The sequence below is a fragment of the Felis catus genome, chromosome D1, assembly GCF_018350175.1.
Source record: "Felis catus isolate Fca126 chromosome D1, F.catus_Fca126_mat1.0, whole genome shotgun sequence".
Classification (NCBI taxonomy): Eukaryota; Metazoa; Chordata; class Mammalia; order Carnivora; family Felidae; genus Felis; species Felis catus.
This window is the reverse complement of record NC_058377.1, coordinates 57,200,685-57,226,376: the sequence shown is the minus strand read 5'-3', so window position 1 is coordinate 57,226,376 and position 25,692 is coordinate 57,200,685. Positions and strand designations below refer to the sequence as shown.

Genomic DNA, 25,692 nt, shown 5'->3' with positions numbered 1-25,692 from the left:
AGCTTTCCCAACAAAGGAAGCGACAGCCTTTGGAGGGAGTTAGTTCCCCATCACTAGGGGTGCAGGAAGGAGCTGAACAATCTGTTAGGGGGACCGCAAGATGCTTCCTGTCTTGAGGCTGGGTAGGACATTCCTAGGAGCCTTTCAAGCCTGAGGGCCTATGGTTTGATAGTGTTTCTGGCTGAAAGATGCAATCCGTTTCTCTAGAACTGGAACGTAGCAAGGCTTACAGTGTAAATGCTGGGGTAGAGTCTCCTTCCTAACATTAGGGGAAGGGGATTTGGGCCCCAGGAGACCCAAGGCAGCGAGTTAGCAACACACTCTGCAGGTGAGTGCCACCGTGGGTGACCCTGTATTACATGTATATGTCCAGGTGCCTGTGTCAAGTGTGACGTAACACCCTCTGTAACTAGATATGTGTACGTGACCGTGTGACTTTCGTGAACGCGGATGTATGCATCTGGTAGGACCACAGCTAGGTGTAATTGTGTAACTGGCCACGTGTGTGAGTGAGACTGTGTGGCCAAGTAGGATAGTAAAGCTATTTCTGTGTCCTAACAGAGTCTCACAGTCACAATACAGCAGACACTCCACCACGCGTCTGTCAGACCTGTGGCGGCAAGACAAGATTAGATCTCAATAATCACCTTACCTGCAACTGAAGTTGTAGGAGTTTGTGCCTTGCTGAGGAGCCTTAATCCTCGTGCCACCAATTCCTGGACCCTGGGACCTACATGCCTGCTCCCCAGGTCTGAACTGTAGGTACCCTCAGGAGAGTGCCTTAGCAGCGAAGGCTGCTCAGGAGACCAGTCACACTCGGTGTCCATTCCCAAATGCACATCTCTGGAGTTCAGTGCCAGTGGCCTTCGCTAGATCCACCTGTGGAGCAGATGGTGACTCCTGGGCACTCAGAAGAATGGGGCAGCCCCACAGGCTGCTGTGGCCAGAACCAGTTTACTTACTGTGAGCCCAGGCTGACTTTGCAGGATCTGTTTTAGAGCCACGGTGTTTGCATATGGGACTTCAGCTTGTGTCCTGGATGAGAGGACCTTAGGAAATTCCATGTAAGTCCTGCCCTCAGCCTGTCCCAACTTTGTGGCCATGGCCATCCAATAAGGGAATTCCCAACCCTCTTCCCTTTCCTCTCCATTTGCCCTCAAAATTGAAAAAAGCTGCCCCATAAAAAAAAAGCACCTTTTCTGGGGCCTGGAGGCCTCAGTTTTGCCCCCTACCCCAGCAACACACATACACTTTGTTGGCTGTGGATGGGTTAGTTAACTTCTCTGAGCCTCAGAGTCCGTGCTGCTGCTCTGTTCCATCAGCCCCCTTGTTTTTTCAGCCCAGTGCCGATTGCAGCTCTGTTGGAGATGTGCGACTCAAGCAGGTTTCCTAAAGGATGCGTGTGTCAGCCGGGTGCTCCTCCAGTGTGGCAGCCTGGCCATCTACAAGAAAGCACGTGGACTACCTTGCTCTGTGCACCCACTCTTTATTGCTGCTGAGCCAGGCACTGGGTCCTGCCTGGCCCGGGGAAGGGAGGTCCTTACCAGTTAGTTCCCCACTCTCTGTGGCCAGCGAGCGAGGCCAAGCCAAGGTTTGAGGCCTGCACCTGGCGCACCCAGCCCCAAGGCGCGGTCCAGGGTGCGGAGCCCTCAGGGAGGGTATGGGGCACAGGCTGGGCACTGCCCCGTGCGCAGACCTTAGTCTTTTGAGTCACTGGCCGTGGGACCCTGGCAGAACTCATCCATGAACTTGAGGAAGCGGCCAAACCTAGGCTGGCCCTCGCTCAGTGCTGGGTGGCCTGGGGGTGGCGCTGTGGCCCTGAACACTGTCCGCAGTGAGCAGCGCACCAGCTGCCGGTAGCGTGCCCGAAACTCCTTCAGCAGCCTCTTGGCCTCCAGGTATTGCTTCTGGTTCACCAGCCTCTGCTCAGTCCGCTGGCGCAGGACAGCTCCTGCAGGGAGAGAAGCCAGAGGGACACCAAACTCGCTCTGGGTCCCAGCTAGCCCGAAGCAGTGGGGACTGCGTCCAGAGCCCCCCCCCCCCCACCCCAGAGAGTGGGACGGTGTGAGAGGAGGATGCTACGGGGACTGAAAATGGCCTCCCCAGCTTGGGGCATTAGGCAGCCAGTGGCGTCCCCTCTGAATTCTACCTCAAGCCTTAGTTCTGGCCTGTAACGTGCTGTGTGACTCCAGGCCCCAGCTTCTCCATCTGCACATGGGGAAGGGCCAGGGCAGATGCTAAGGGCCCTTCCTGCTCTGACATGTCCATGCCGGCTGCCTCCCACCAGCAGATGAGTAAACTTCTGGCCACCGAGGATGGGGACCGGGTGGGCACAGCTATACCTAGTGGAGCCTCTGTAATATTCCGGGGATCCCTCATGCGAATGAGAATGTCATCCAACAGCTGGGCTCGAGTCTTCCGTGGGGGTGGAATGGGGATCCTCTGGGCCTAACATAAGGTAAGAGGAACGTGTCACCACAGTCCAGTGCTCCGCCTCTCCTGGCCTCATCCCCTCATGCAGATGCAGCAACAAGCAGGAGGGCACCTGGGGGCACTGGGAAAGCAGAGCCCTCAGAATGTCCTGAGGTGACAGCCACGTCTCTAACTGGGGGTCCCGAGGAGCCACTGGCACACACAACAAGGTGGTGGTTACGCATTTACCCGTTTCTCCTTGGGAACGTAGCGTTTCTGAAGAGTGTCAAGCCTGGGCTTGGAGGAGCGGAACAGCAGCGGGTGCTTCAGCACGTACTGCAGGGCCTGTGTGTTCTTCTGGATTCCTAAGGCAAAAAGGCATGGTTGGGTCAAGGCACTCCTCCTTCACCTACTGAATGCCTCCTCCAACTTCTTCATTCCCCAGTCTCACAGCAGCCCTGGGTGGAAGGATTGGAGAGGCCCCAAGAACACACTGCTTCATCTCTCCCTGATCTGCAGTGCCCGGACCTCCATCATCCATTCCCCGAATAACTGTCCCCTGTGTGCACAGATCCTCATGGAAAAGTAGCACTGGCATGGAGAGAAGGAATGACCCTGACATAACGTCGTTAAACACAGTGGGTTATGCCATAGGGACTGGCACCCAAGAGAGCACACAGTCAAGTGCTAGTTCCTCTGAGAGCACAAATACTACTAACACATCAGTGTGAAATCAGGGGCTCCGAGGGAGCACTACCCCCTTGCCTCAAGTCACATAGAGAGGATTTTGGATGTTCAATTTGGGACTCAGCTGGGCTGGGAAGGAACTCAGGAATCTGGCCAGTCTGGGTGTCTGTTCATCAAACCCTTCCTGGAGACACTTCTCCAACCAGAGCAGCTGGGCCTGGACTGGCTAGAATTGGAAGAGCTGTGGCTCCTGAAAATCCAATGAAGGCCCAGGCCAGGGGTCTTGATATGTAAGGCTCCAAACCAGGATATCCTCAGGGGCCCTTTGACAGACACGGAGGGGACAGCATCCCGGTCCTGAAATGAAGCATTAGCTTTGCCCCAACTTGCTCCAGGCTGCAGAGAGGGCCCCTTGCCCTGGAGCCATTCTCCTCACATACCCTTTGGCTCAATAAAGGCTGGATCAGGCTTGGCTGTCAGCAGCTCCTCATAGCCACGATACTTGCTGGGGAGGGAGGCAGATGGGAGCTTCCTCCAAGCCCTCTTTACCTCTCTGGGGGCTGTGCGGGGTGGTCTTTGCTCTTCCTCCTTCACGGCTGAATCATCCTTCTGGTGGATGGAGGAAGGCAACCCACTCACCTGTGACCAAAAGAAAAACGTACTCATTCATGCCATTAACAGACGCCAGCATTAGCTCTGTGCGAGTCCCCATGCTGGGCCCCGTTAAGGGCAAGAACCAAGACTGGGGTGAGAGCAGGCAGATACAAAAGCAGGCAATGATCATGCACCTTGGTAAGTGCAGTAGGAGAATGGAGCACAAAGGTTCTGGGGGAGCCTACAGGAAGCCCTAACCCTGTCTGGGGTGGGGGGTGACTGGGAAGCTCCCTGGAAGAAGAGATGCCTTAACCTGCGCTAAGTCTTGAAGAAGCAGGAGAGCCATCCCCAGGCAGGGTGGGGAGAGGGGTGAGCTACAGGTGATGAGGAGAGAGGGCTGTTGTAGGCAAGGAATAGCGGGGGCCGAGACCCACCGATAAGACGCTGTAAGGTGTATTTGGGGGAGCTCCACATTGGTATTGTTGGGGTTACTGTGAAGAGACGGGCAACTGGAGCAATAAGCAGGCCTCGGATCAGGAAGGACTTTTAAAAGCCAACCTGAGGGGGTTTGTTTTTTCTATTTTTAAAAAATGTTTATTTCGAGAGAGAGAGCTTGCAAGCAGGGGAGAGAGGGGACAGAGAATCTGAAGCAAGTTCCATGCTGACAGCAGAGAGGCTGATGTGGGGCTCAAACCCAGGAACCATGAGATCACGACCTGAGCCGAAGTCGTATGCTTACGTGACTGAGCCACCCAGGCGCCCCTTGTTTTTGTTTTTATTTTCTTTATCCTCACTATGGCAAGCCACAAAAGAGTTTTAAGGGAGTGAGGGAACATTATCTGAACTCCCATTTTTAGCCTAACCTAATGGTTTTATAAGAAACATTAATGAAACCTGTATTTAATGTTGGGATATAGTTTATGCCCTTCATTAAAGCCTGTGGCTGAAAAGAAATAGAAAATCTGAACAGACCTGTAACAAGTAGAGACTGAATTAGTAATTGAAACAATTACCACAAAGAAAAGCCAAGGACCAGATGTCTTCACTAGTGAATTCTACCAAACATTTGTTTGTTTTTTTTAATTTGAGAGAGAGAGAGAGCGCGCACGCACACGAATGAGGGAAGCATAGAGGGAGAGAGAGAATCTCCACTCAGAGCCTGACACAGGGCTCCATCCCATGACCCTGGGATCGTGACCTGAGCCAAAATCAAGAACTGGACACTTAACCGACCGAGCCACCCAGGCGCTCCTGTGCCAAACATTTAAAGAATTAACACCAATCCTTCACAAACTCTTACAAAAATTAGGAGAAAGGGGAATACTCCCAGCTCATTCTCTGAGGTCAATATTACCCCAAAACCAAAACTAAGGAAAGACATCACAAAAGGACGATAGAAACCAACATTCCTATGAATGTAACACAAAAATCTTCAAAAAATACTAGCAACCCAAATTGGCAACATATAAAAAAGGACTATATGCCATGATCAAGTGGTATTTACCCCTGGTTTACAAGGGTTAGGCAAATGGAAATCAATTAATGTGATTCACCATTTCAATAGATAAAGGACAAAACCCACACAATCATTTCAATAGACACAGAAAAAGCATTTGGTAAAATCTAATGCCCCTCTGTGATTAAAAAAACAAAAACAAAACACTCGATAAACTATGAACAGAACGAAGCTTCCTCAATCTGATAAAGTACATTTATGAAAATCCCACAACTAACATCAGAATTAATGGTGAAAGACTGAAAACTTTTCCCCTTAAGATCAGGAATAAGACATGTCTGCTCTTGCCACTTCTATTCAACACTGCACTGGAGGTCACAGCCTGGGCAATTTGACAAGGAAAATAAAGCCTTTTCAGTCACGATGACCCACAGTTAATTGTCCTACTTTGGCTCCTAGGAAGCTCAGAATTGCATTTTGCAATATACCTCTGTTAGGAGAGCGGCAGAGCATAATGAGCAGGTTAGAGTGACAGAATTATCCTGGGACTCATTTCCTTTCCTGTCTGTATTTTCCTTTCATCCAACTTTCTCAAGTTCATTTTAAAATATTTATTTATACTCTGCTTTGTTCTAAAAGGTTCTGATACAGTTCATAAAGATACTTTTATATTGTATAAATTTGTGTGTCACTGTAAGTCATCTGTAGAATAAGAGATGGATGTACCACTTGGAAAGATCTGGCAGATTGGAAGGGCAAGACTGGAGGTAGGGAGATGAGCAAAGGCAATGGTACAATAATAAAGTTCAAGGAGGCCCTGCCAATGCCTCCAGCCTCATATTTCCCTTTTCTTACGTGTCACCCTTCTGCTGCCCAGACACTGACCCATTTGTGGTTTCTGCACATGCCATTTTAATTTCTTTCCTCTGCAGCCTGCTTCATGTTGTTTGCTCTGCCCAGAACACCCTTCCTGCCCAGGTTCACACCTTGTTACTGCCTACTCAGCCTGCAAAGCTCAGCTCGTCGGAACCTCTTTCAGGAGCCCTCCTGGTCTGGGCAGAGGATCCCTCTCGTGTCCAGGCTCCCAGCCCCTGGGTTTTCCTCAGTCTTGGCACTGACTTAATGCATTGTTCCTACAATCCAACCCCCACCAGACTGAGGACATCTCGAGGACCTGTATCTCAGCAATCTGTATTCCCAGGATTCAGAGACAGCATCAGAAGTGACGTGACTTATGTAGATAGGCAGAGGCAGCAGGAAGCCCTTCTGAAAAATTAGTCAGAACCATGCCCCAGCCAGACCCCAGATGCTGTCTGTGCCACAGGGCCATGACCTGTCCCTTTGGGTACCCCCACCGGAGGCCTTGGCTCAGCAGGTCTCCCAGACGAGCCTGCAGGTCTTGCCAGGGGTGCTTCCTTCTGGTTTCCAGACCTGCCCTGTGCTTACTTCTGGCTACCTGCAGCAACCCAGCTACACAGTGGTGGTATAGGAGCCTCTTGGAGCTAAGCACAAGGCAAGGGCAGGGGTATCCAGGTACCTGGGTCAAGAATATGGACTCTGTGCTCTTGGTGTCCTCATCTGACAGGTGCTCTGGGCTGAGGTGGCCAGGTCTGTTGCTCTGGTGGGACATGGTCTCTTCACTATGCACAGTAGAGTCAGAGCAGATGGGAGGCAGTGGCACAAAGGGCCGGTGGGACAGGGAAAGGCCCTCCAGGCCCTCGATGGGCATCTCTGGCTCCAGAGGACTGCTTCTGGTGGTGGACAGCTCTTTAGTTGGCGCTGCCTCAGACTCTGGCATCTCCTTTGAGGGAGACTTGATTGTGGGCACGGATAGGTGATGAAGAATCAGAGGCTGCTTTGGCACCTTTGGAACTTGGGTTTTCACCTGTCATGGGAGAAAGGCTGGATTGTTTTGCTTCCTAATCAGAGTCTCTCCTCCTGGACCTCACAAGCCTAAGGCCATTTGGTACAGTGATCAGAGGACTGGGTGAGGGCGCCTAGGGGGAGGGAGGGAGTGAAATCACACTAACTGGGCATCTACAATGTGCCCTATACATGACAGATGTTGCTTTATTTATACCTCAAACTACCCAGTAAATAATTATCTTTATTTTATAAAAGAGGAAACTAGGGCTCAGAGAGGTAAAATGCCTTGTCCAAGGTCACAGAATTATTTGATGGCAGAGCCCGGACTACCTGATTTCCATACTGGGCTCTGGGCTTCATTCTGCATCCCTTATCACATCACTCTGGCTCTCAATAGCCTCATTGTTCTGATCAAGGTTTAACACAGTGCACCTGACCTTCCTCAGGGACTCCTAGGGAAGCCTGTGGGAGATGGTCCTGCACTTTCTGGTAGGCAGCAGCACCAGGCCCGTTAGGATGCTGGTTCCCATACCTTAAATGAAGTTTCGCAAGGCAAGTCTCTCTCAGGGTTCAGAACTAAGGAAATAACTTCTTTCCTATTGAAATTCTCAGCTTCCTTAATTAGCAAAAGCCAATCATCTTGGGGGATGAGGATTATAAACTTAGCATCTGGCTCACTCTGCTGGCTGATGGGAACTAGGTAGTCCGATCCTTAGAGGAGGCAACAAACAAGAGGAATATGATGGAAACCTTTTGAATTTCTGTCTATTTCTGGCTTGTAATTTGGCGCTGGTCTAGGGCTGGACAGAAGCTGCAGAGGGGGTGGAAAGGGAATAACTATTTAACTTTGGGGACCAGCAATGCCCCATTCAGCTTTTAGAGCTACAGGAAGGCTAAAGTTCAGGAGGGGAAGCATTTCACAGAAATTTCTGCAATTCTTCAGATGAGGGAAGGAAATGACTGACTTTATGGCATCCCAGAAGGCAAGTCTAAGACCACTGGCTATGGGAGCGGACTGCTCTCAACGTAAGGAAATGCTTCCAGAGGCAGAGGCACAAGATGCGTATTCTAGGCGTGGCACAGCCATCCATGACTCCTACAGGTGGCTACTACTTGCATGGATAGTGGCTTGGGGGGTTATAACATTTATTTTTGAAGATTTTATTCTTAAGTAATCTCTACACCCAACTTGGGGCTCGAACTCACAACTCTTAGTTTTATGCTTTACCAACTGACCCAGCCAGGCACCTCATAACATATTTTTGTATCTGTTGCTTCATCCAGTCCTCTCAGCAGCTCAGAGAGGCTTAGAGTTGAGAAGATGAAGCTCAGAGAGTGAAGCTCTTGCCCAAGTTCAGGTGGCTGTGGAAAGTGACGAAGCCAGGCTTATCCCTGGGTCTTCAGACTGATTTCTCCCTCACTTCTCCACAGCTCCTTCTTCATGGGGTAGGACTCCATGACATTTACATAGTAGCTTCTACCTACTCTGACACCTGGGTCCCTGTGACCCTAGATGCGTCTGTATGTAACAGACATGGAAAGAAGACAATGCCACTACTACAGACCTAAGGGAAGGAATCCATGAGTGGGAATGGGTTCTCCCTCCCCAGGTCAATTTGCATGCATTAAAATAGGCTCCACTTCCTCTGGGCTTGGCAGTCCTGCCCTGGAAGCTTACCTTCCGAGAGTCCTTCCGAGGCATCAAAATATGATGCTTAGCCTTTACTATCTTCCTTCGAATCAAGTGGATCCCCAGGTGTTCCTGGAGGAAGGTTTTCAGCAATGGAGGGACCCCTGGAGCCACGATGGGGAAGTGAGATTACTATTAGCAGATATTTACTGGGAGCTTCTTAGGTGTCCAGCACTGTTCAAACTGCTGGACATGTATTAACTTACTTCATTTTCAGACCAACCACAGGAGGTAGGTACCTATATTATTCCCATTCAATACGTGAGGAAAATGAGGCACAGACAGGTCAAGAAATTTGCCCAAGATAACAAGGATAGTGAAAAGCAAGGATGAGAACTCTGCTGGTGTCACTCCAGGACCCAGGATTCTAAAGTGCCAACAAGATGCAGCTGCTAATGCAGCACCCAGTATACCCAGGATGCTCTGGGTGGGAGGGCCCTGTACCCCTCCCCAACTGGGAAGTAGGAAATGAGGTCACAGCAGAACTGCTCTACAAAGCAGGGTGTTACTTAAAGATCTCACACAGGATCTAGATAATTCTGTATTCCATTCCCTGCTCTGCCTCTTTATTGCTGTGGGACTTTGATTAGGTTATGAACCTCCTGGATCCTCAGCTTCCTTCACTGTGCACGGGGACAGTGATGCCTGCCACACAGGGCTGCTGTCAGGTAAGCTGGTACAGAGCAGGTGCTCGGCAGTATCTGTGCTTCTCTCCATCTCCAAAGAACCCAGGGCTGGACATTGATGAGGTGGGGCTAAGGGGTGCCCACGCTGCCCCTGGGCACCAGGACGGGGGTGCAGCCTTGCAGGTACCATACCTCGTGTATGGGCCACCAGAGGGTTGTTATGAAAGATGAGCTCGCAGAGAGACGGGAAGAGAGCTACCGGCAGGATGGCATCTTCCTTCGCGATCTGTGAGGAAGGTAGGGAAAAGCTTCAGGTCGACACTGCCCCCCCTCTGCCCAGGTGCTGCCAGTCCCCACACTGTAGGCCGCATGCTTGCTAGGGCTGAGGTGGAGCCGGCTTAGTTATGCTACTGTTCTCGGACTCAGTTCCGGGCAGCGTCTGTCCCTACGACGTCACCTGCTCACACCCAGAGGACCCTGCCCCACCCCTGTCCAAAATTCCACATCACGGTTTCTTGTTTGAAAGTTAAGAACTGTTTTCCTTTCTCCACACCAGAAATGTAGCCCAGACCAAGTAATGAAGATGTTGGTGACAAAACAGGGACAAACACATATAGCACTTGTCTCACAAGGACTCTGGAAGGTTGGCAGGGCATTGACTCTGACTTCAGGATACAATCTGTCTGACACTTCACCTTCCTCAGTGCAACCTCTACACACCTCAGTCTGTTGACAGCATTCTTGATGATGTCTTTCGTTAAGGCCTGTCCTGGACACTGATCTGGGGAGGGACAGGGGGCAGGCAGTCAGGGGGACCCATTCATCTAAAGGATAAGCAGAGCCAGTAAGGAAGACTTCATGGCTGTCTGTGGCCCAAACGCTGCTCTATCCCCACGAGGCCGGCCTCTGAAGGGCAAAAAATACTCAACCTTTGTTGAGCAGAGTGGCTGGAACATCCTTAGGGAGGGTGTCTATTAGCAACAGAACAGTATCAGAGGGGCCAAGAGTCGGGCAGTGGCCTTTCAGATGCCTGGGTATCTAAGGTCAGACTCAGGACCTATGGAAGACAATTAAGGCCTGAGGGCTGTGAGAGAGAGGGCCCTTCAGTTTATCTTTCTCTGGAGCCCCACTTTATTTATTCTTTCATTTGTGTTCATCCAATCAATAAGTATTACTGAATGCCTCCATACGCCAAGCACTGGGTTGGAAATGAGCAAAACAGCTAGAACTCCTGTCCTCAGGAAGCACTGCCTGGTGGGAAACACTCATTGAAGAAGTAGTAACACGAAAGAGGATAGTTCTGAAGCTGTGATTAGTGCCACAAGGGAGGGTGTGTGAAGTCCTCAGGTGATTTGTTCCAATCAGGGAAACAGGGAAGGCTTCCCTGAGATCCAAAGTATGGGGAGGGGGAAATTTGTGAGTGCAGTGGAGAACAGACTGTACGGCACAGAATCCTCTGTATTAACCAAAACAGTTTCCTCTACTTTCTGGGCACACAGCTAGACTGTCTTCTAGCCTCCTAGGCAGCTAGATGTGGTCACAGGACTCTATTCTAGCTGATGCAACCTGGGTAGAAGGGATCATTTCTGGGCAGAGCCCATTTGAAACCTCCTATATGATCCTCTACATTTCTCATTCCCCTCCTCTGCTCAGCCATCTATCCACCAGATGCAGAGGAGCCAATGAAATCCTCTTAAGGCCCTATGGGATTACAGAACCATAGCCAGAAGGGACCTGGGTCTCCGAAAGACCTGGGAGGCCACCAGCCCATCTGGGATACCTACAATGGATTTTATGAAAGAAATAGACTTTTACTGTGTGAAGTCATTGAGAATTTAAAGTTTGTTGCAGCAGCTCATGGTACATGTTCTACCTAACACAGAGAGGAAGTGCTCCATGCAGAGAGCAATGTGTGAGAGGCCTCACAGCAAGGAGGAGGAAAGCCTGTTAGAGGGATATAAAGAAGGCCAGTGTGATTAACAGCAGACAGGAAATGAGGCTGGACATACAAACAGGGGTCAGACAAAAGCTAGAAAGATCTTGGTCTTTGAGAACCTAATATGTGGATTTTCAGAAATATGAGGACCTAAATATGACAAGAGTTGGTAACAGGTTAGATATGCATGGTGAGAAGGGATGTAGAGGAGAGAGAAATATCAAGGATGACAGCCACATTTTGGCTTGAGTGAGCCACATGCATGATGGAGCTATTCTCCAAGATACGGGGCAAGAAAAGAAACTCAAATTTGAAGCTCATTAATTCACTTGGATATGTGTACTATGGAGGTACCTTTCAGACCTCCCAGTAAAGATTCAGGTAGGCAACGAATACCCTAGTCTAGAGTACATAGGGTACAAGGGGTCTGTACTGGAATTATAAATTTGTGAGCCACTGTTAATTGGCCCTGTGGGTACGTGAAGCCATCCCTAGGGAGAGAGTACAGAGTGATTAAAAGAGAAGGGACAAGGAGCAGGCCTTAAGCAACTCTAACATTTGGTCATCTAGATCTAGACCAGGACTTGGCAAACCTTTTCTGTCAAGGACCAGAGAGTAAATGTTTCAGGCTTTACAGGCCTTAACATGTCAGTTGCAACTACTCAACTGTGCTGTTGTAGCACAAAAACAGCCAGAGACAACTCATAAATAAGTGTGGTGGCTCTTTTCCAATAAAACTTTAGTTATGGACTATGAAATTTGGATTTCATGTAATTTTAATATGTCATGAAGTATTATCCTTCTTTTGATTTTTTTCAACCATTTAAAAATATAAGAATCAGTCTTAGCTTGAAGGCTGTACAAAAACCAAGGTCAGCAGATAACACCTGTGGGCCAAATCTGTCTCCCCCCAATCTGTTTAATAAAGTTTCATCAGAACACTGTCATGCTCCTTGAAAAAAGCATAGAAGACAGCAGAGAATGTATGGCTGCAGAGCTCAAAGACCTAAGAAATAGTCACGATGAATTAAGAAATGTTGTAAATGAGATGCAAAATAAACTAGATGCAGTGACAGCAAGGATGGAAGAAGCAGAGGAGAGAATAGGTGAAACAGAAGATAAAGTTATGGAAAATGATCAAGCTGAAAAAAAGAGGGAAAAGGAAATTATTGGATCATGAGGGGAGAATTAGAGACCTAAGTGATTCATTGAAACAAAATATATCCATATCATAGGAGTTCCAGAAGAAGAGAGAAAGGGGCAGAAGGTTTGAGCAAATTATAGCTGAGAACTTCCCTAATCTGGGGAAGGAAACAGGCATCCAAGTCCAAGAGGCACAGAGAACTCCCTTCAAAATCAACAACAGGTCAACACCACAATGTATCATAGTGAAAATAATAAAATACAAAGATAAAGAGAGAATTCTGAAAGCAGTGAGGGACAAATGGGCCTTATCCTACAAGGATAGACACATAAGGATAGTAGTAGACCTGTCCACTGAAATTTGGTAGGCCAGAAGGGAGTGGCAGAAAATATTCAGTGCTCTGAATAGGAAAAATATTCAGCCAAGAATCCTTTATCCAGCAAGGCTATCATTCAGAATAGAAGGAAACATAAAGGCTTTTCCAGACAAACCAAAACTAAAGGAGTTTGTGTCCACTAAACCAGCCCTGCAGGAGATCCTAAGAGGGACTCTGTGAGCAGAAAGTAGCAAAGACTACAAAGGACCAGAGACATCACCACAAGCATGAAATCTACAGATAACATAATGACACGAAATCCGTATCTTTCAATTAATCACTCTGAATGTAGATGAACTAAATGCCCCAATCAAAAGACACAGGGTATCAGAATGAATTAAAACAAACAACAAACAAACAAACAAACAAAAAACAAGATTCATCTATATGCTGACTACAAAAGACTCATTATAGACCTGAGGACAGCTGCAGATTGAAAGTGAGGGGATGGAGAACAATCTATCATGCTACTGGACAGCAAAAGAAAACCAGAGTAGCCATACTTCTGTCAGACAAGCTGGATTTTAAAACAAAGACTGTAATAAGAGATGAAGAAGGGCATTCTATCATAATTAAGGGGGATATCCATCAAGAAGAGCTAACAATTGTAAATGTTTATGCCCCCCATGTGAAAGCACCCAAATATATACATCAGTTAATCACAAACATAAGTAAATGTATAGACATTAATAGCATGATTGTAGGGGAGTTTAATGCTCCACTTACAACAATGGACTGAATGACACATTGGACCAGATGGACTTAACAGATATAGTTAGAACTTTTCATCCAAAAGCAGAATACACATTCTTCTTGAGTGCACATGGAACATTCTCCAAAAAGATCACATACTGGGTCACAAAATAAAAAAAGATTGAGATCATACCATGCATATTTTCAGATCACAACACTATGAAACTTGAAATCAACCACAAGGAAAATCTGGAAAGCCCCCAAATACATGGATGTTAAAGAACATCCTACTAAAGAATGCATGGGTCAACCAGGAAATTAAAGAAGAAATTAGAAAATATATGGAAGAAATGAAAATGAAAACATGACAGACCAAACCCTTTGGGATGAAGTAAAGGCAGTTCTAAGAGGAAAATACATTGTAATTCAGGCCTATCTCAAGAAGCAAGAAAGGCCCCAAATACACCACCCAACCTTACACCTAAAGGAACTAGAATAGAAAGGAGCAGCAAAGAAAGCCCAAAGCCAGCAGAAGAGAAAGAATAAAGATTAGAGCAGAAATAAACAAGATAGAATCCAAAATCAAACAAACAAACAACCCAGAATAGATGAATGAATCTTAGAACTGGTTTTTTGAAAGAATAAACAAAATTGATAAATGCCTAGCCAGACCTCTCAAAAGAGAGAGGACCCAAATAGATAAAAATCACGAATGAAAGAGGAAAGATCATAACACTAGAGAAATACAATTATTAGAGAATACTATTAAAAATTATATGCCAACAAATTTGAAAATCTGGAAGAAATGGACAAATTCCTAGACACCCACACACTACCAAAACTCAAAAGGGAAGAAACAGCAAATTTGAACAGGCCCATGACCAGCAAAGAAATTGAATGGATTATCAAAAATCTCCCAACAAATTAAGAATCCTGGGCAGGATGGCTTCCCAGGGGAATTTTACCAGACATTTAAAGCAGAGTTAATACCTATTCTTCTCAAGGTGTTTCCAAAAAATAGAAACAGAAGGAAAGCTTCCAGACTCATTCTATGAAGTCAGCATTGCCTTGATTCCCAAACCAGACAAAGACCCCACTAAAAAGGAGAATTACAGGCCAATATCCCTGATGAATATGGATGTAAAAATTCTCAACATGAACTAGCAAATCAAATTCAACAGTACATTAAAGGAGTCATCACCATGATCAAGTGGGATTCATTCCTGGGCTGCAGGGCTGGTTTAATATTTGCAAATCAATCAATGTGATACATCACATTAATAGAAGAAAGAATAAGAACCATATGATCCTGTCAATAGATGCAGAAAAAATATTTGACAAAATATAGCATCCTTTCTTAATAAAAACCCTCAAGAAAGTCAGGATAGAAGGAATATAACATCATAAAAGCCATATATGAAAGGCACACAGCTAATACCTTCCTCAGTGGGGAAAACTGAGAGCTTTCCCCCTGAAATCAGGAACATGACAGGGATGTCCACTCTCCCCACTGTTGTTTTGTTTAACACAGTGTTGGAAGCCCTAGCCTCAGCAATCAGACAACACAAAGAAATAAAAGGCATCCAAATTGGCAAAGAGGTCAAATTCACTCTTTGCAGATGACATGATACTCTACGTGGAAAACCTGAAAAGACTCCACCAAAAAACTGCTTGAACTGGTATATGAATTCAGCAAAGGTGCAGGATATAAAATCAATGCATAGAAATCGGTTGCATTCCTGTATACCAATAACAAAGCAACAGAAAGAGAAATCAAGGAATCGATTCCATTTACAGTTGCTCTAAAATATATGAAATACCTAGGAATAAACCTTACCAAAGAGGTAAAAGATCTGTATGCTGAAAACCATGGAAAACTTATGAAATAAATTGAAGAAGACACAAAGAAATGGAAAAATATTCCATGCTCATGAATTGGAAGAACAAATATTGTTAAAGTGTCGATACTACCCAAAGCAATCTACACATTCAATACAATCCCAACAAACAGCACCAGCATTCTTCTCAAAGCTAGAATAAATAATCCTAAAATTTGTACGGAACCATAAAAGACCCCAAATAGCCGAAGTTATGTACGTTGAAAAAGAAAACCAAAGCTGGAGGCATCACAATCCCAGACTTTAGCCTGTGTTACAAAACTATAATCATCAAGACAGTATGGTATTGGCACAAAAACAGACACACAGATCAATGGAATAGAATAGAGAACCCAAAAATGGACCCACAAATATACTGCCAACTAATCTTTGACAAAGCAGGAAAGAGTATCCAATGGAAAAAAGACAGTCTCTTTAGCAAATAGCGGTGGGAGAACTGGACAGCAACATTCAGAAAAATGAACCTGGACCACTTTCTTACACCATACACAAAAATAGATTCAAAACAAATGAAAGACCTAAATGTGAGACAGGAAACCATCAAAATCCTACAGGAGATAACAGGCAACAACCTCTTTGACTTCAGCCACAGCAACTTTTTTTTTTTTTTTAGCAACTTCTTATTTGACATGTCTCCAGAGGCAAGGGAAACAAAAGCAAAAATGAACTATTGGGACCTCATCAAGATAAAAAGCTTCTGTATGGCGAAGGAAACAATCAACAAAACTAAAAGGCAACTAATGGAATAGGAGAAGATATTTTCAAATTACATATTTGATAAAGGGTTAGTACCAAAATCTACAAAGAACTTACCAAACTCAGTACCCAAAAAACAAATAAGCCAGTGAAGAAATGGGCAGAAGACATGAATAGACACTTTTCCAAAAACGACATCCAGATGGCTAACAGATACATGAAAAGATGCTCAACATCACTCATCATCAGGGAAATACAAATCAAAACCACACTAGGATACCACCTCATGCTGGTAGAGAGACTAAAATGAACAACTCAGGAAACAACAGAGATTGGTGAGGATGTGGAGAAAGGGGAACCATCTTGCACTGTTGGTGGGAATGCAAACTGGTGCAGCTACTCTGGAAAACGCTGTGAAGGTTCCTCAAAAAAATAAAAATAGAACTACCTACCTTATGGCCCAGCAATAGCACTACTAGGAATTTATCCAAAGAATTCAGGAGTGATGATTTCGTAGGGGTGCATGTACCCCAATGTTTACAGCAGCACTATCAACAATAGCCAAATTATGGAAAGAGCTCAAATGGAATACTACTCAGTGATGAAAAAGAACAAGATCTTGCCATTTACAACAATCTGGATGGAACTGTAGGGTATTAAGCTAAGTGAAATAAGTCATTCAGAGAATGACAGATATCATTTGATTTCACTCATATGTGGAATTTGAGAAACTTAACAGATTACCATAGGGAAAGGGAAGGAAAATTAAGATACAAACAGAGAGGAAGGCAAACCATAAGAGATTCTTAAATACAGAGAACAAACTGAGGATTGATGGGAGTTGGAGGATGAGGAGTGCAGAAAATGGGTGATGAGCATTGAGGAGGGCACTTGCTGGGATGAGTCCTGGGTGTTGTATACAAGTGATGAATCATGGAAATCTACTCCTGAAGCCAAGACTTCACTGTATGTTAGCTAACTTGACAATACATAAATTAAAAACAAACAAACAAACAAACAAAATCCATTTACATACTGCCTTTGTTCTACAAGGACAGAGTTGAGTAGTTGGGACAGAGTATTATATTTATCTGGCCCTTTATAGAAAACACTTGCTGACTTCTTATCTAGACTCTAGAGAAGGAGGGAAAGGGGGATGAAGCTACAAAGAAGCCTAATATGTGTTCATAAATAACTATAAAATGGTGGCTAAAGTGGGTACAGAGTCTCTTATATGCAAAACAGGTGGTCAAGAAGCAGTCACAACAGAATGGGGGAGGGAAAATTAAATTGAATTTTGTCAGGATGCAAAATTCCACCTATCCAAATCAGGTGAGTAAAAAGTTGAAGAAAGTTATAATTAAAACTGGTAGAAAGCTGAAAGATACCCAAGGCATGTATGTCATATTTTCTGTGAAATTGAGTCCCAGCTAAAAGATATGGGTTTGGGATTCTGGCTGATATAGTGAGAAGAATTTGGCCACCAGATAGGATAGCTAGCCTATCCCCACAAGATGAGTTGAATGCCCCTGAAAATAAACTCGGGCTCCAGGGACAACTTAAAGTTTCTATCCAATTTCATTGGGTTAAGGCAAATAGAGCTTAATCTGTCAAATTTATGAACTAAGGAAATATTAGTTAAAGGTTGAGTTAAAGTGATTGCTTTACTTTTGGCACAAAACTTACTAGATTACTGAGTGGATATTCTAGATGTTTAAGTTCTGTTTGAATGCAGAACTGGTTTTAAAATTTGTAACTGTAATAAATTGAATATTAATTTCAACACAGGTAGCATGAGTATTCCTTGACATGATCAAAACATCATTCATTTATCAAACTTACTGAGTAACTATCATGTATCAGGTGCTATTCTAGATGATGAGGATATAGTTGTAAGCAAAACAAAGTCCTGGCTCTCAAACAAACCTACATTCTGGCAGTAGACAACTGGTAATAAAGAAAAAGATATATAATATGCTAGGTGATAATTATTATAAAGAAAAATATAATTTAAAACTCAAGTGAGCATGTAGAAAATGTATGCATGTATTGCTCCTCTCCTTAACAACAAGAAAAAAGACAGAATAGCCTATAACATCATAACTTTCTTGCATCTACCAGAGAGCTAAGGTCTCAGGGCAATCACGTGGCCTGAAACCTAAGGAAAGACAAGCACCTCCAAGGAGAGATGGGACACAGGACTGGCTCACATGTGGCAGAACACGGGAGGAAGAGATGGCAAGTGCTATACAAGCAATTGGGAAGAAATCAGCTCACCATTTTAATGGCCCACTAAAGGCTAAGTGTGGGCTAGAGTAGAACTTCTGAGAGCTACAGACAGAAGGAGAATTCATGGCTGTTTGTACGCAAAAGACTGGACCCAGGGAATGAGACTGGAGAGAGCTGTCTCCAGGGTGTGGGCCTGGAGGAAGAGAGTGGCTGCCAAGGTCAAAAAGGCAGCCAACCCTCTGCCTGGTGAACAAAGGCCTTAAGTTTCTGAGGAAGGTCAGAAAAACCTGTCGGGCCCAGGGTCCTACATCTGGGGGAGGGAAAAAATTAAAACCCGCTGTTCTGAGATTGAGGCAGGAAACCAACCTGGGCCCACGACCTGAGAGGTCTCCAACTGCTTGCAGGGGACTGGATCGCTAAGAAGGTCCATCCTACAGACACAGGAACCCAGCATCCTCTTAAGACTGGGACTGGACCCTCCCCTTGGCCCTCAACCACCAGAAGAACAAGCACTAAGTAACCAGCACAAGCAGTCTCCTGCTGGGTGAGAGGAACACAAGTGTGGAGATAATCCATGTGAAGTGTAGGAGCATGGGGAAGGCTGTGAGCTGAGTACAGAATAGGAACACAGAGAAAAACACTCTGGCCTCCCAGCAAGACCCAACTATATGCTGTCCCAAAGAGATGGACTGGAAATACAAAGCTATAAGGAGGTTGAAAGTAAAAGGATAGAAAGAGACTATGCAATTAGCAAGCATTAAGAAAGCTGTGTATCTATGTTAAAATCAGACAAAACAGCAAGACAAGAAATTTTGTTCAAGGCACAGGGAGACAAGTCATAATAATAAAAGGATCGACACATCAGGTAGAGATAAAAATTCTAAATGTTTATGTACGTGATAGTAAAACTTCAAAATACATGAAGCAAAAACTGACAGAATTAAGGAGAGAAATAAACAGATGCACAATCTAACTGGAGATTTTAACATGCTGTTCTCGATAACTGATAAAATGAAGAGACAATAGTACAGAAATGATCTCAGTGATACTACCAACCACCTTAATGTAATTGATATTTATAGAACACTATCCCCCAAAGTGCAGAATACACATTTTTTTAAGTGCATAGAGAACATGCACCAAGATAGCATATAGGATGGGACACACAACAAGTTTCCATAGATGTCAGAAGAATGCAATCTTGCAGGTTGTTATCTGACCACAACAGAATTAAATTAGAAATAATAAATATGAGACATCTAGATCTCCATATATTTGGAAATTAAGCATCTCACTTATCTAAACCAATGGGTAAATAAAGAAATCAAAACAAAAAGTGAAAAAGTTTAACAAAATGAAAATAAAAACACAAATTACCATTTGTAGGATGCAGCTAAAACAGTGCTTAGAGAAGAAGTTTATAGCTTTACATGCTTTTATTAAAAAGAAGAAAAAGGTCTAAATCAATGATCTAAAATTACACTATAGAGGGAAACAAAAAAAAGGAGCAAACTAAACTCATGTGAATAGGGCAGAAATCAAGTTATAAGCAGAAATTAATGAAATGGGAAAAGAGATAAGTAGAGAAATCCAGTGAAACCAGCAGCTGGGTTTTTTTTTAAGTCAAAAAAAGGGATAACTTCTAACTATTTTGGATCAATAAAAGACACAAATGAACAATTTCAAGAATGAGAGGGGACCCATAATACATCTATGGGCCACTGATTTTTGACAAGGGTGAGAAGACCATTCAATGGAGAAAGAATAGTCTTTTCAATAAATGGTGCTAAGGAAACTACATATCCACATACAAAAGAATGAGGTTTGACCCCTATCTCACACCACATCTCAAGATTAACTCAAAATGAATCAAAGACCTGAATTTCAAAGCTAAAATTATAAAACTCTTAGGAAGAAACACTTGAAGAATTTGGCTGTACCAACTGCTTGCCTTAGAAGGAGTGTAAGCAGAGTTCCTTCAAAGTTGCCTACACTTCAGACTTGAGTAGAGCTCAGTTGGTGGGGTTTACAGAAGTCAAACAGAACATGGATATTGGAAAAATATGTTACCATAAAACATGCAGGAGAAACATGTTAAATGTGTCCCATGGACTTTACATCTGCTGTTCCTATAAGCTAGAATATTTCTCACTTCACTCCTCCTCACACTTCACCTCATTAAACTGATAAAGCACTGCTCTCCCAAGAACCTTCCCTGATCCCAAATACTAGGTTAGACTACCCCCGTCATATACTTCATAGCACTTTGAATTTCTTCATAACACTATGCATGCTTATACTGAGACTATTTGTGCTATATCAGTCTTCCCTATGGGTGACAAGCTCCAAAAGGCAAGCGGCCCAATCTTTCTTTGAGCTGCTGTATACCTAGTATCTAGCATAGAGCCTGGCACGTGGTATTAAATATCTGGGACTGAATGGATGGACTTCTGCCTTGGCCTACACTCTCCACTTCTCCCACCCTGAGAATTCCTGAGCTCACATATCTGTAATGCAGGGAACTCTAAGGCTGGCCTTCAGGCCAGAGCAGATCGCATCCCATCCTCCCATCTGTGCCCCTGAAGAAATAAGCAGAGAGCAGAGAGTCACCTTGTTGTAGGCCAGGCTAAGGTACCTCAGCTCCGGAAAGGGCGGGGCCAGCGTCTGGTTTCTGGCCTTCAGTGACTTCACGGGAAGAATCTTGAATATGGGAGGAAGTGCACATACCTTGGCCTCCTTAGAAGGAAAAAAAGGTCTATGTCAAAATGTCCCAAAGATAAGAAGCTGAATGCTGCCAAGACATTCTAGAGAGGGTTGGCCAAAAGAGGCATCTAGGGTCACAACGGGAGATGTTACCAAGGGCCCAGAGTTCTGGCTTCAAGTTCTCTGAGGTCACATGATGAGCTGATTCTCTGGCCCCCAAAGTTCCAGTTTCAAGTTCTATGAGGCCAAATGACAATACAGCAGTGGTGTAGGCTTAGAGGTTTTTTGCCCCTACCTCTCACTTTCTGCCCTTTGGCAGCTTATTCTGAAATGGCCCTTCTCTACAGTTGGGCTAAAATTTCTGCAAACGGCAAAAGGACAGGTGCTTGCATTTTATTATTTTTTAAAAAAATTTTTAACGTTTATTTATTTTTGAGAAAGAGAGAGAGAGAGACAAAGAGCATAACCAGGGCAGAGGCAGAGAGAGAGGGAGACAGAGAATCCGAAGCAGGCTCCAGGCTCTGGGCTGTCAGCACAGAGTCCGACACAGGGCTTGAACCCACGGACTGTGAGATCATGACCTGAGCCGAAGTCGGATGCTCAACCGGCTGAGCCACCCAGATACCCCAATATTTTAAAGTAGACTTTTCCTAGTGGGGAGATGGAGAGCAGGAGTAACCTGAGCCTGTTGGGCTAGCTCACATCCTACTGTGGAGGCTCTTCATTCCAGGATAAATCAATAGCTAAGTCCTGGAGGACTTCAAGCAGGCCTCCGGGCCTGAATGTGGCCTGTTGCATCTGGGTCACTTGCAGAGTCATGGTTTCTCAGTACAGCCCAGCCTGCCTCAGGATCAACATGTTTCATTAAGCAGAAAATGGAAGTTACTGGGTCAACCATGCCTACAAATCACTCACTGATTCCTTAAGTTGGATGGGACCAAAGGAAATGACAGGGTAGATGCTGGGCTAATAACTGAGTTCAAGTGAACTAGATTCTGTTCTAAGCTCCATTAATCACTGTGTAACCTTGAGCAAGTCACTTAAATTTTACTTTTTCATTCAGTGAACATTAGCAGAGCACCTACTTGGGGTCAAGTGTTTTGTGCCCTCCTAGGCTCTAAGTTGTACCGAGTGGGACAGGTAAGTCACGGGTGAGAGCAAAACAAAAACCAGTGATAGGGCTTGGGAATTTCCATTTTCTGGGACCCTCCTAGACCTCACATTATGTGTCTTTTCATTTGGCTGGTCCTCATTTATGCCCTTTATAGTAAAACTGTAATCATAAAGATAGGGCTTTCCTGAGTTCTAAGAGTTGTTCTACTAAGTTATTGAGCCTGTAAAGGCCGTGGGAACTCCAGAATTTGTAGCCAGTTTGTTATAAGTGTGAATAGCTCACTTGCAGCTAGCATCTGAAGTAAGGGGAGTCCTGTTGGGCACTGTGCCCTTAACTTGTGGGGTCTGTGCTACCTCCAGACAGAACTGTGCTGCACTGTCATTCCTATGACTTACTTTGACTAACAGAATGTGGCAGAAGTGCTACCGTTTGAATTTCAGAGCCCTGCAATTCATCCTCGCTCTCTTGGAACCCGAAGGCCACCATGTTGTAAAGAAGTCCTTAATAAATACTTCATGTAGATGCCAAGCCATACCAGTTGTTCATGAACCCAGGCCCCAGGGAACCAGCCAGCTGCATGAATGAGCCCTGGAAAAACCAGCAGAACCACCTAACCAGCCCAAACATTTGTGAGAATAAATTGCTATTGTTTAAAGTAATTGTTGGGTTGGTTTGTTATATGCCAATTGTTAACTGATATAATTTCTCACCCAGTTTTATCTGTGGGGAGGGAGTGAATGTACTGAGCTGCCTTTCAAGGATGCAGGTTGGCTAAATGTATAGTTGTACTTCTTATTGTAAATGCATCCATCAATATTTAGTGCATCAGTCCTCATGAGCTTGGTTAGTAGTTGTCTAACCCTGAGATAAAAACCAATTTTCTGTCCAGAAGAAAATCAAGCATCTAAGCCTATGACACCAAGGATTAGACCCCAGATGGTAGTATACTTGGCAAGGATTAGTCTAGCTTTTGGGGGCTCTTATTAGGGAGCCTCCAGGCTTCATCTTGGTGGCAGCCTCATTTCAATGCCAGCTTGCCCACCTGAGGCCCCAACCATTACTACTGAACACATCTGAGAACAGTGAAAGCGAGCTTGTTGGCTGTGTGAGGCCAGGGACTGGACTGTCTAGTCTACCACTATATGTTTCTAGACCAGCACAGTGCCGGGCACACACTAAGTACTCAGTAAGTATCTGTTCACTGAATGGGCTTCTTCAGTGTGATATATATAAATGTCTCTCATGGCTTTATTAGCTTACTTTTGTGTATTAAAATTAATGTTCTAACTCAAGGGCACAAATATAAAACAGGCAGTTCCTACCTCAGAGGTTGAAAATCCAGGGTAAGATGAGAACACAACCTCTGAAACAAAAGAGAAATAACAGAGGTTGGTGAGAGCACGGATTGCCCCCAGAGAAGCTGGGGTCTGGGTCTCTCATCCACTGTGTACAGCAGGGGCCCCCCAGAGGGGTTCCCATTGGTTCACATCTCTAATGCTAACTGGGAAGAGGAGCTGGCTGTGATACCTGTCAGGTAGTGAGGTGCACTCAGAATAAAATCCAAATTCCTTGGCCAGGCCTCTGAGGTCCTGCCTGATCTGGCTCCTGTCTACTTCTCCAACCCTATCTCCTGCTATCCTGCCCCTCACTCACTATATTTCAGCCATGTTGACCTTCCTTCTGACTTTGCAACATGTGAGAGCTCTTACTGAGCAGGCGGTCAGTATTGATCAGACTGTGTTAGAAGAAAGAAATGTATATAAATGATATTCTGTCAAAGGATTTGAAAATATCCTGTTATGTTAGTAGAAACAGAATATATTAAGACAGTGAATCCAGAAGAGATACTAAGAATAACCAGCAGCATGGTAGTAAGGAAGAGGCTGTGGAGTCATTTCATTCTTGGCACCATCAGAATGAGATGAGCCAATAAATATCTGAGTTCAACCATAAATCTAAGCATCTTCTTGGACTGGATCCTGTGCAGGCACTACTCACCTCTGCCCTGGCTAACAGGACCTCTTCCACACATTAATGGTATTATACTAATAAAGTTTACCTGAAAATGAAGTAAACGATAATAGGGGTAGAACACCACATGGCCCAAACAACTTCTCCTACGACAAGTGTCTGGAAAGGATTTGGGGATAAGTTTATACAAGAAACAAAGTAGGAGTTAGCAAGAGGATGGGCAATTGTTGCAAGTATGGTTGCTCAAAAGCGATTCCCTGGGGAGACATATCTAGAAAGATGAGCTACAGCACACTCTGCATGAATGTATATCCTCTGCCTATAATCTCCGGTTAGAAAGGTTACTGGATACAAGTTCAAAATTTCTATGTACTAGCAACAAACAGGCAGAAATGTAATATTAAAAAGCAATACCAATGACAATACCATAGAAAAAGACCAAATACATAGGAATAAATCTAATGAAAGATATGCAAGATCTCACCACGGGAGACTACAAAGCACTGATGAGAACAATTTCAAAAGACCTAAAACATGGTGGGATATATTACTTTGATAAATTAAAAAGCCCAATATTGTAAAAATATAAATTCGCTCCAAATTGGTCTATAGGATCACTACAATTCTAATCAAAATCCCAGCAGGATATTGTGTGGAAACTGACAAGATGATTCTAAAATTTATATGTAAATTCAAAGGCTTTATAATAGTTATAGCAATTCTGAAGAGCAACAACATAGCTGGAGAACTTCACTATCAGTTCTCAAAACATATTAAAAAGCTATAGCACTTTAGACACATACAGACCCTGCCTTACCATAAAACCTCTCTTACAACTCAGTGGGGAAAAGGATATAGTCTTTTCAACAAGTGCTGTTGAGTCAATTAGATATCCATCTAAAAAAGTAAACTGACTCTACTTCACATCATATACGAAACTTCTAGACAGATCATAGACCAAAATGTAAAAACTAAAATAATCAAGCTTCCAGAAGAAAATATAGGAAAATATCTTAATGGTTTCAGACAGATAAAAAATTCTTGAAAAGGAAACAAAAAGAACTAACCATTAAAGGTTGAACTGAACTTCATTAAAATAAAGAACTTTTATTCATCAAAATTCACCATTAGAAACATGAAAAAGGAGGCTACATACAGACTGGGAAAATATTTTTCTAATATTTAGGTCTACAAAGAACTTGTATCCAGCATATATAAAGAACTCAAACAAATCAACAAGAAAAGAAAAATATAACCCAACAAGAAAAATATAACCCAATTTAAATACAGTCAAAGACTTTATTAGGCACTGCCAAAAGAGGATATGGGTCAAAGTGACCCATAAACATATGAAAGGTACGTAAGATCATTAGTCACTTAAGAAATGCAAACTAGGGGTGTCTGGGTGGATATTGAAAACACCAAGAATTAAAACAGAACTTGTTGGGGTGCCTGGGTTGCTCAGTCAGTTCCAGCTCATGTCATGATCCCAGGGTCACAGGATCAATCCCCACGTTGGTCTCCATGCTGAGTGTGGAGCCTGCTTAAGATTCTCTCTCTCTCTCTCTCTCTCTCTCTCTCTCTCTCTCTCTCTCTCTGCT

At 44.3% G+C, this 25,692-nt stretch overlaps 1 protein-coding gene and 1 long non-coding RNA gene across 19 annotated transcripts in view; one reads left to right on the top strand and one right to left on the bottom strand.

Annotated features, from left to right (window-relative positions):
• Positions 1-1,469: 1,469 nt before the first annotated feature.
• Positions 1,470-25,692, bottom strand: part of XRRA1 (X-ray radiation resistance associated 1) — a 61,623-nt gene continuing 37,400 nt past the window's right edge. For 10 of the 18 annotated variants that reach the window (XM_023239436.2, XM_045038726.1, XM_045038727.1 and 7 more), the window contains 9 exons: positions 23,443-23,483; positions 20,914-21,039; positions 9,524-9,617; positions 8,694-8,809; positions 6,687-7,034; positions 3,540-3,738; positions 2,662-2,777; positions 2,343-2,448; positions 1,470-1,951 (listed from right to left, as the gene is read on the bottom strand). In XM_023239436.2, coding sequence (XP_023095204.2) covers positions 1,698-1,951; positions 2,343-2,448; positions 2,662-2,777; positions 3,540-3,738; positions 6,687-7,034; positions 8,694-8,809; positions 9,524-9,617; positions 20,914-21,039; positions 23,443-23,483 — 1,400 coding nt within the window. In that variant the 3' untranslated portion in view covers positions 1,470-1,697. Of the gene's footprint in view, positions 1,952-2,342; positions 2,449-2,661; positions 2,778-3,539; positions 3,739-6,686; positions 7,035-8,693; positions 8,810-9,523; positions 9,618-10,051; positions 10,113-20,913; positions 21,040-23,442; positions 23,484-25,692 lie in introns of all 18 variants that reach the window. The other 8 variants (XM_045038733.1, XM_045038737.1, XM_045038738.1 and 5 more) reach the window with 7 other exon arrangements.
• LOC111556606 lies at positions 21,033-23,149 on the top strand. Its single transcript, XR_002736223.2, has 3 exons — positions 21,033-21,388; positions 22,070-22,146; positions 22,561-23,149. It is a non-coding gene; the product is annotated as an uncharacterized LOC111556606 (long non-coding RNA).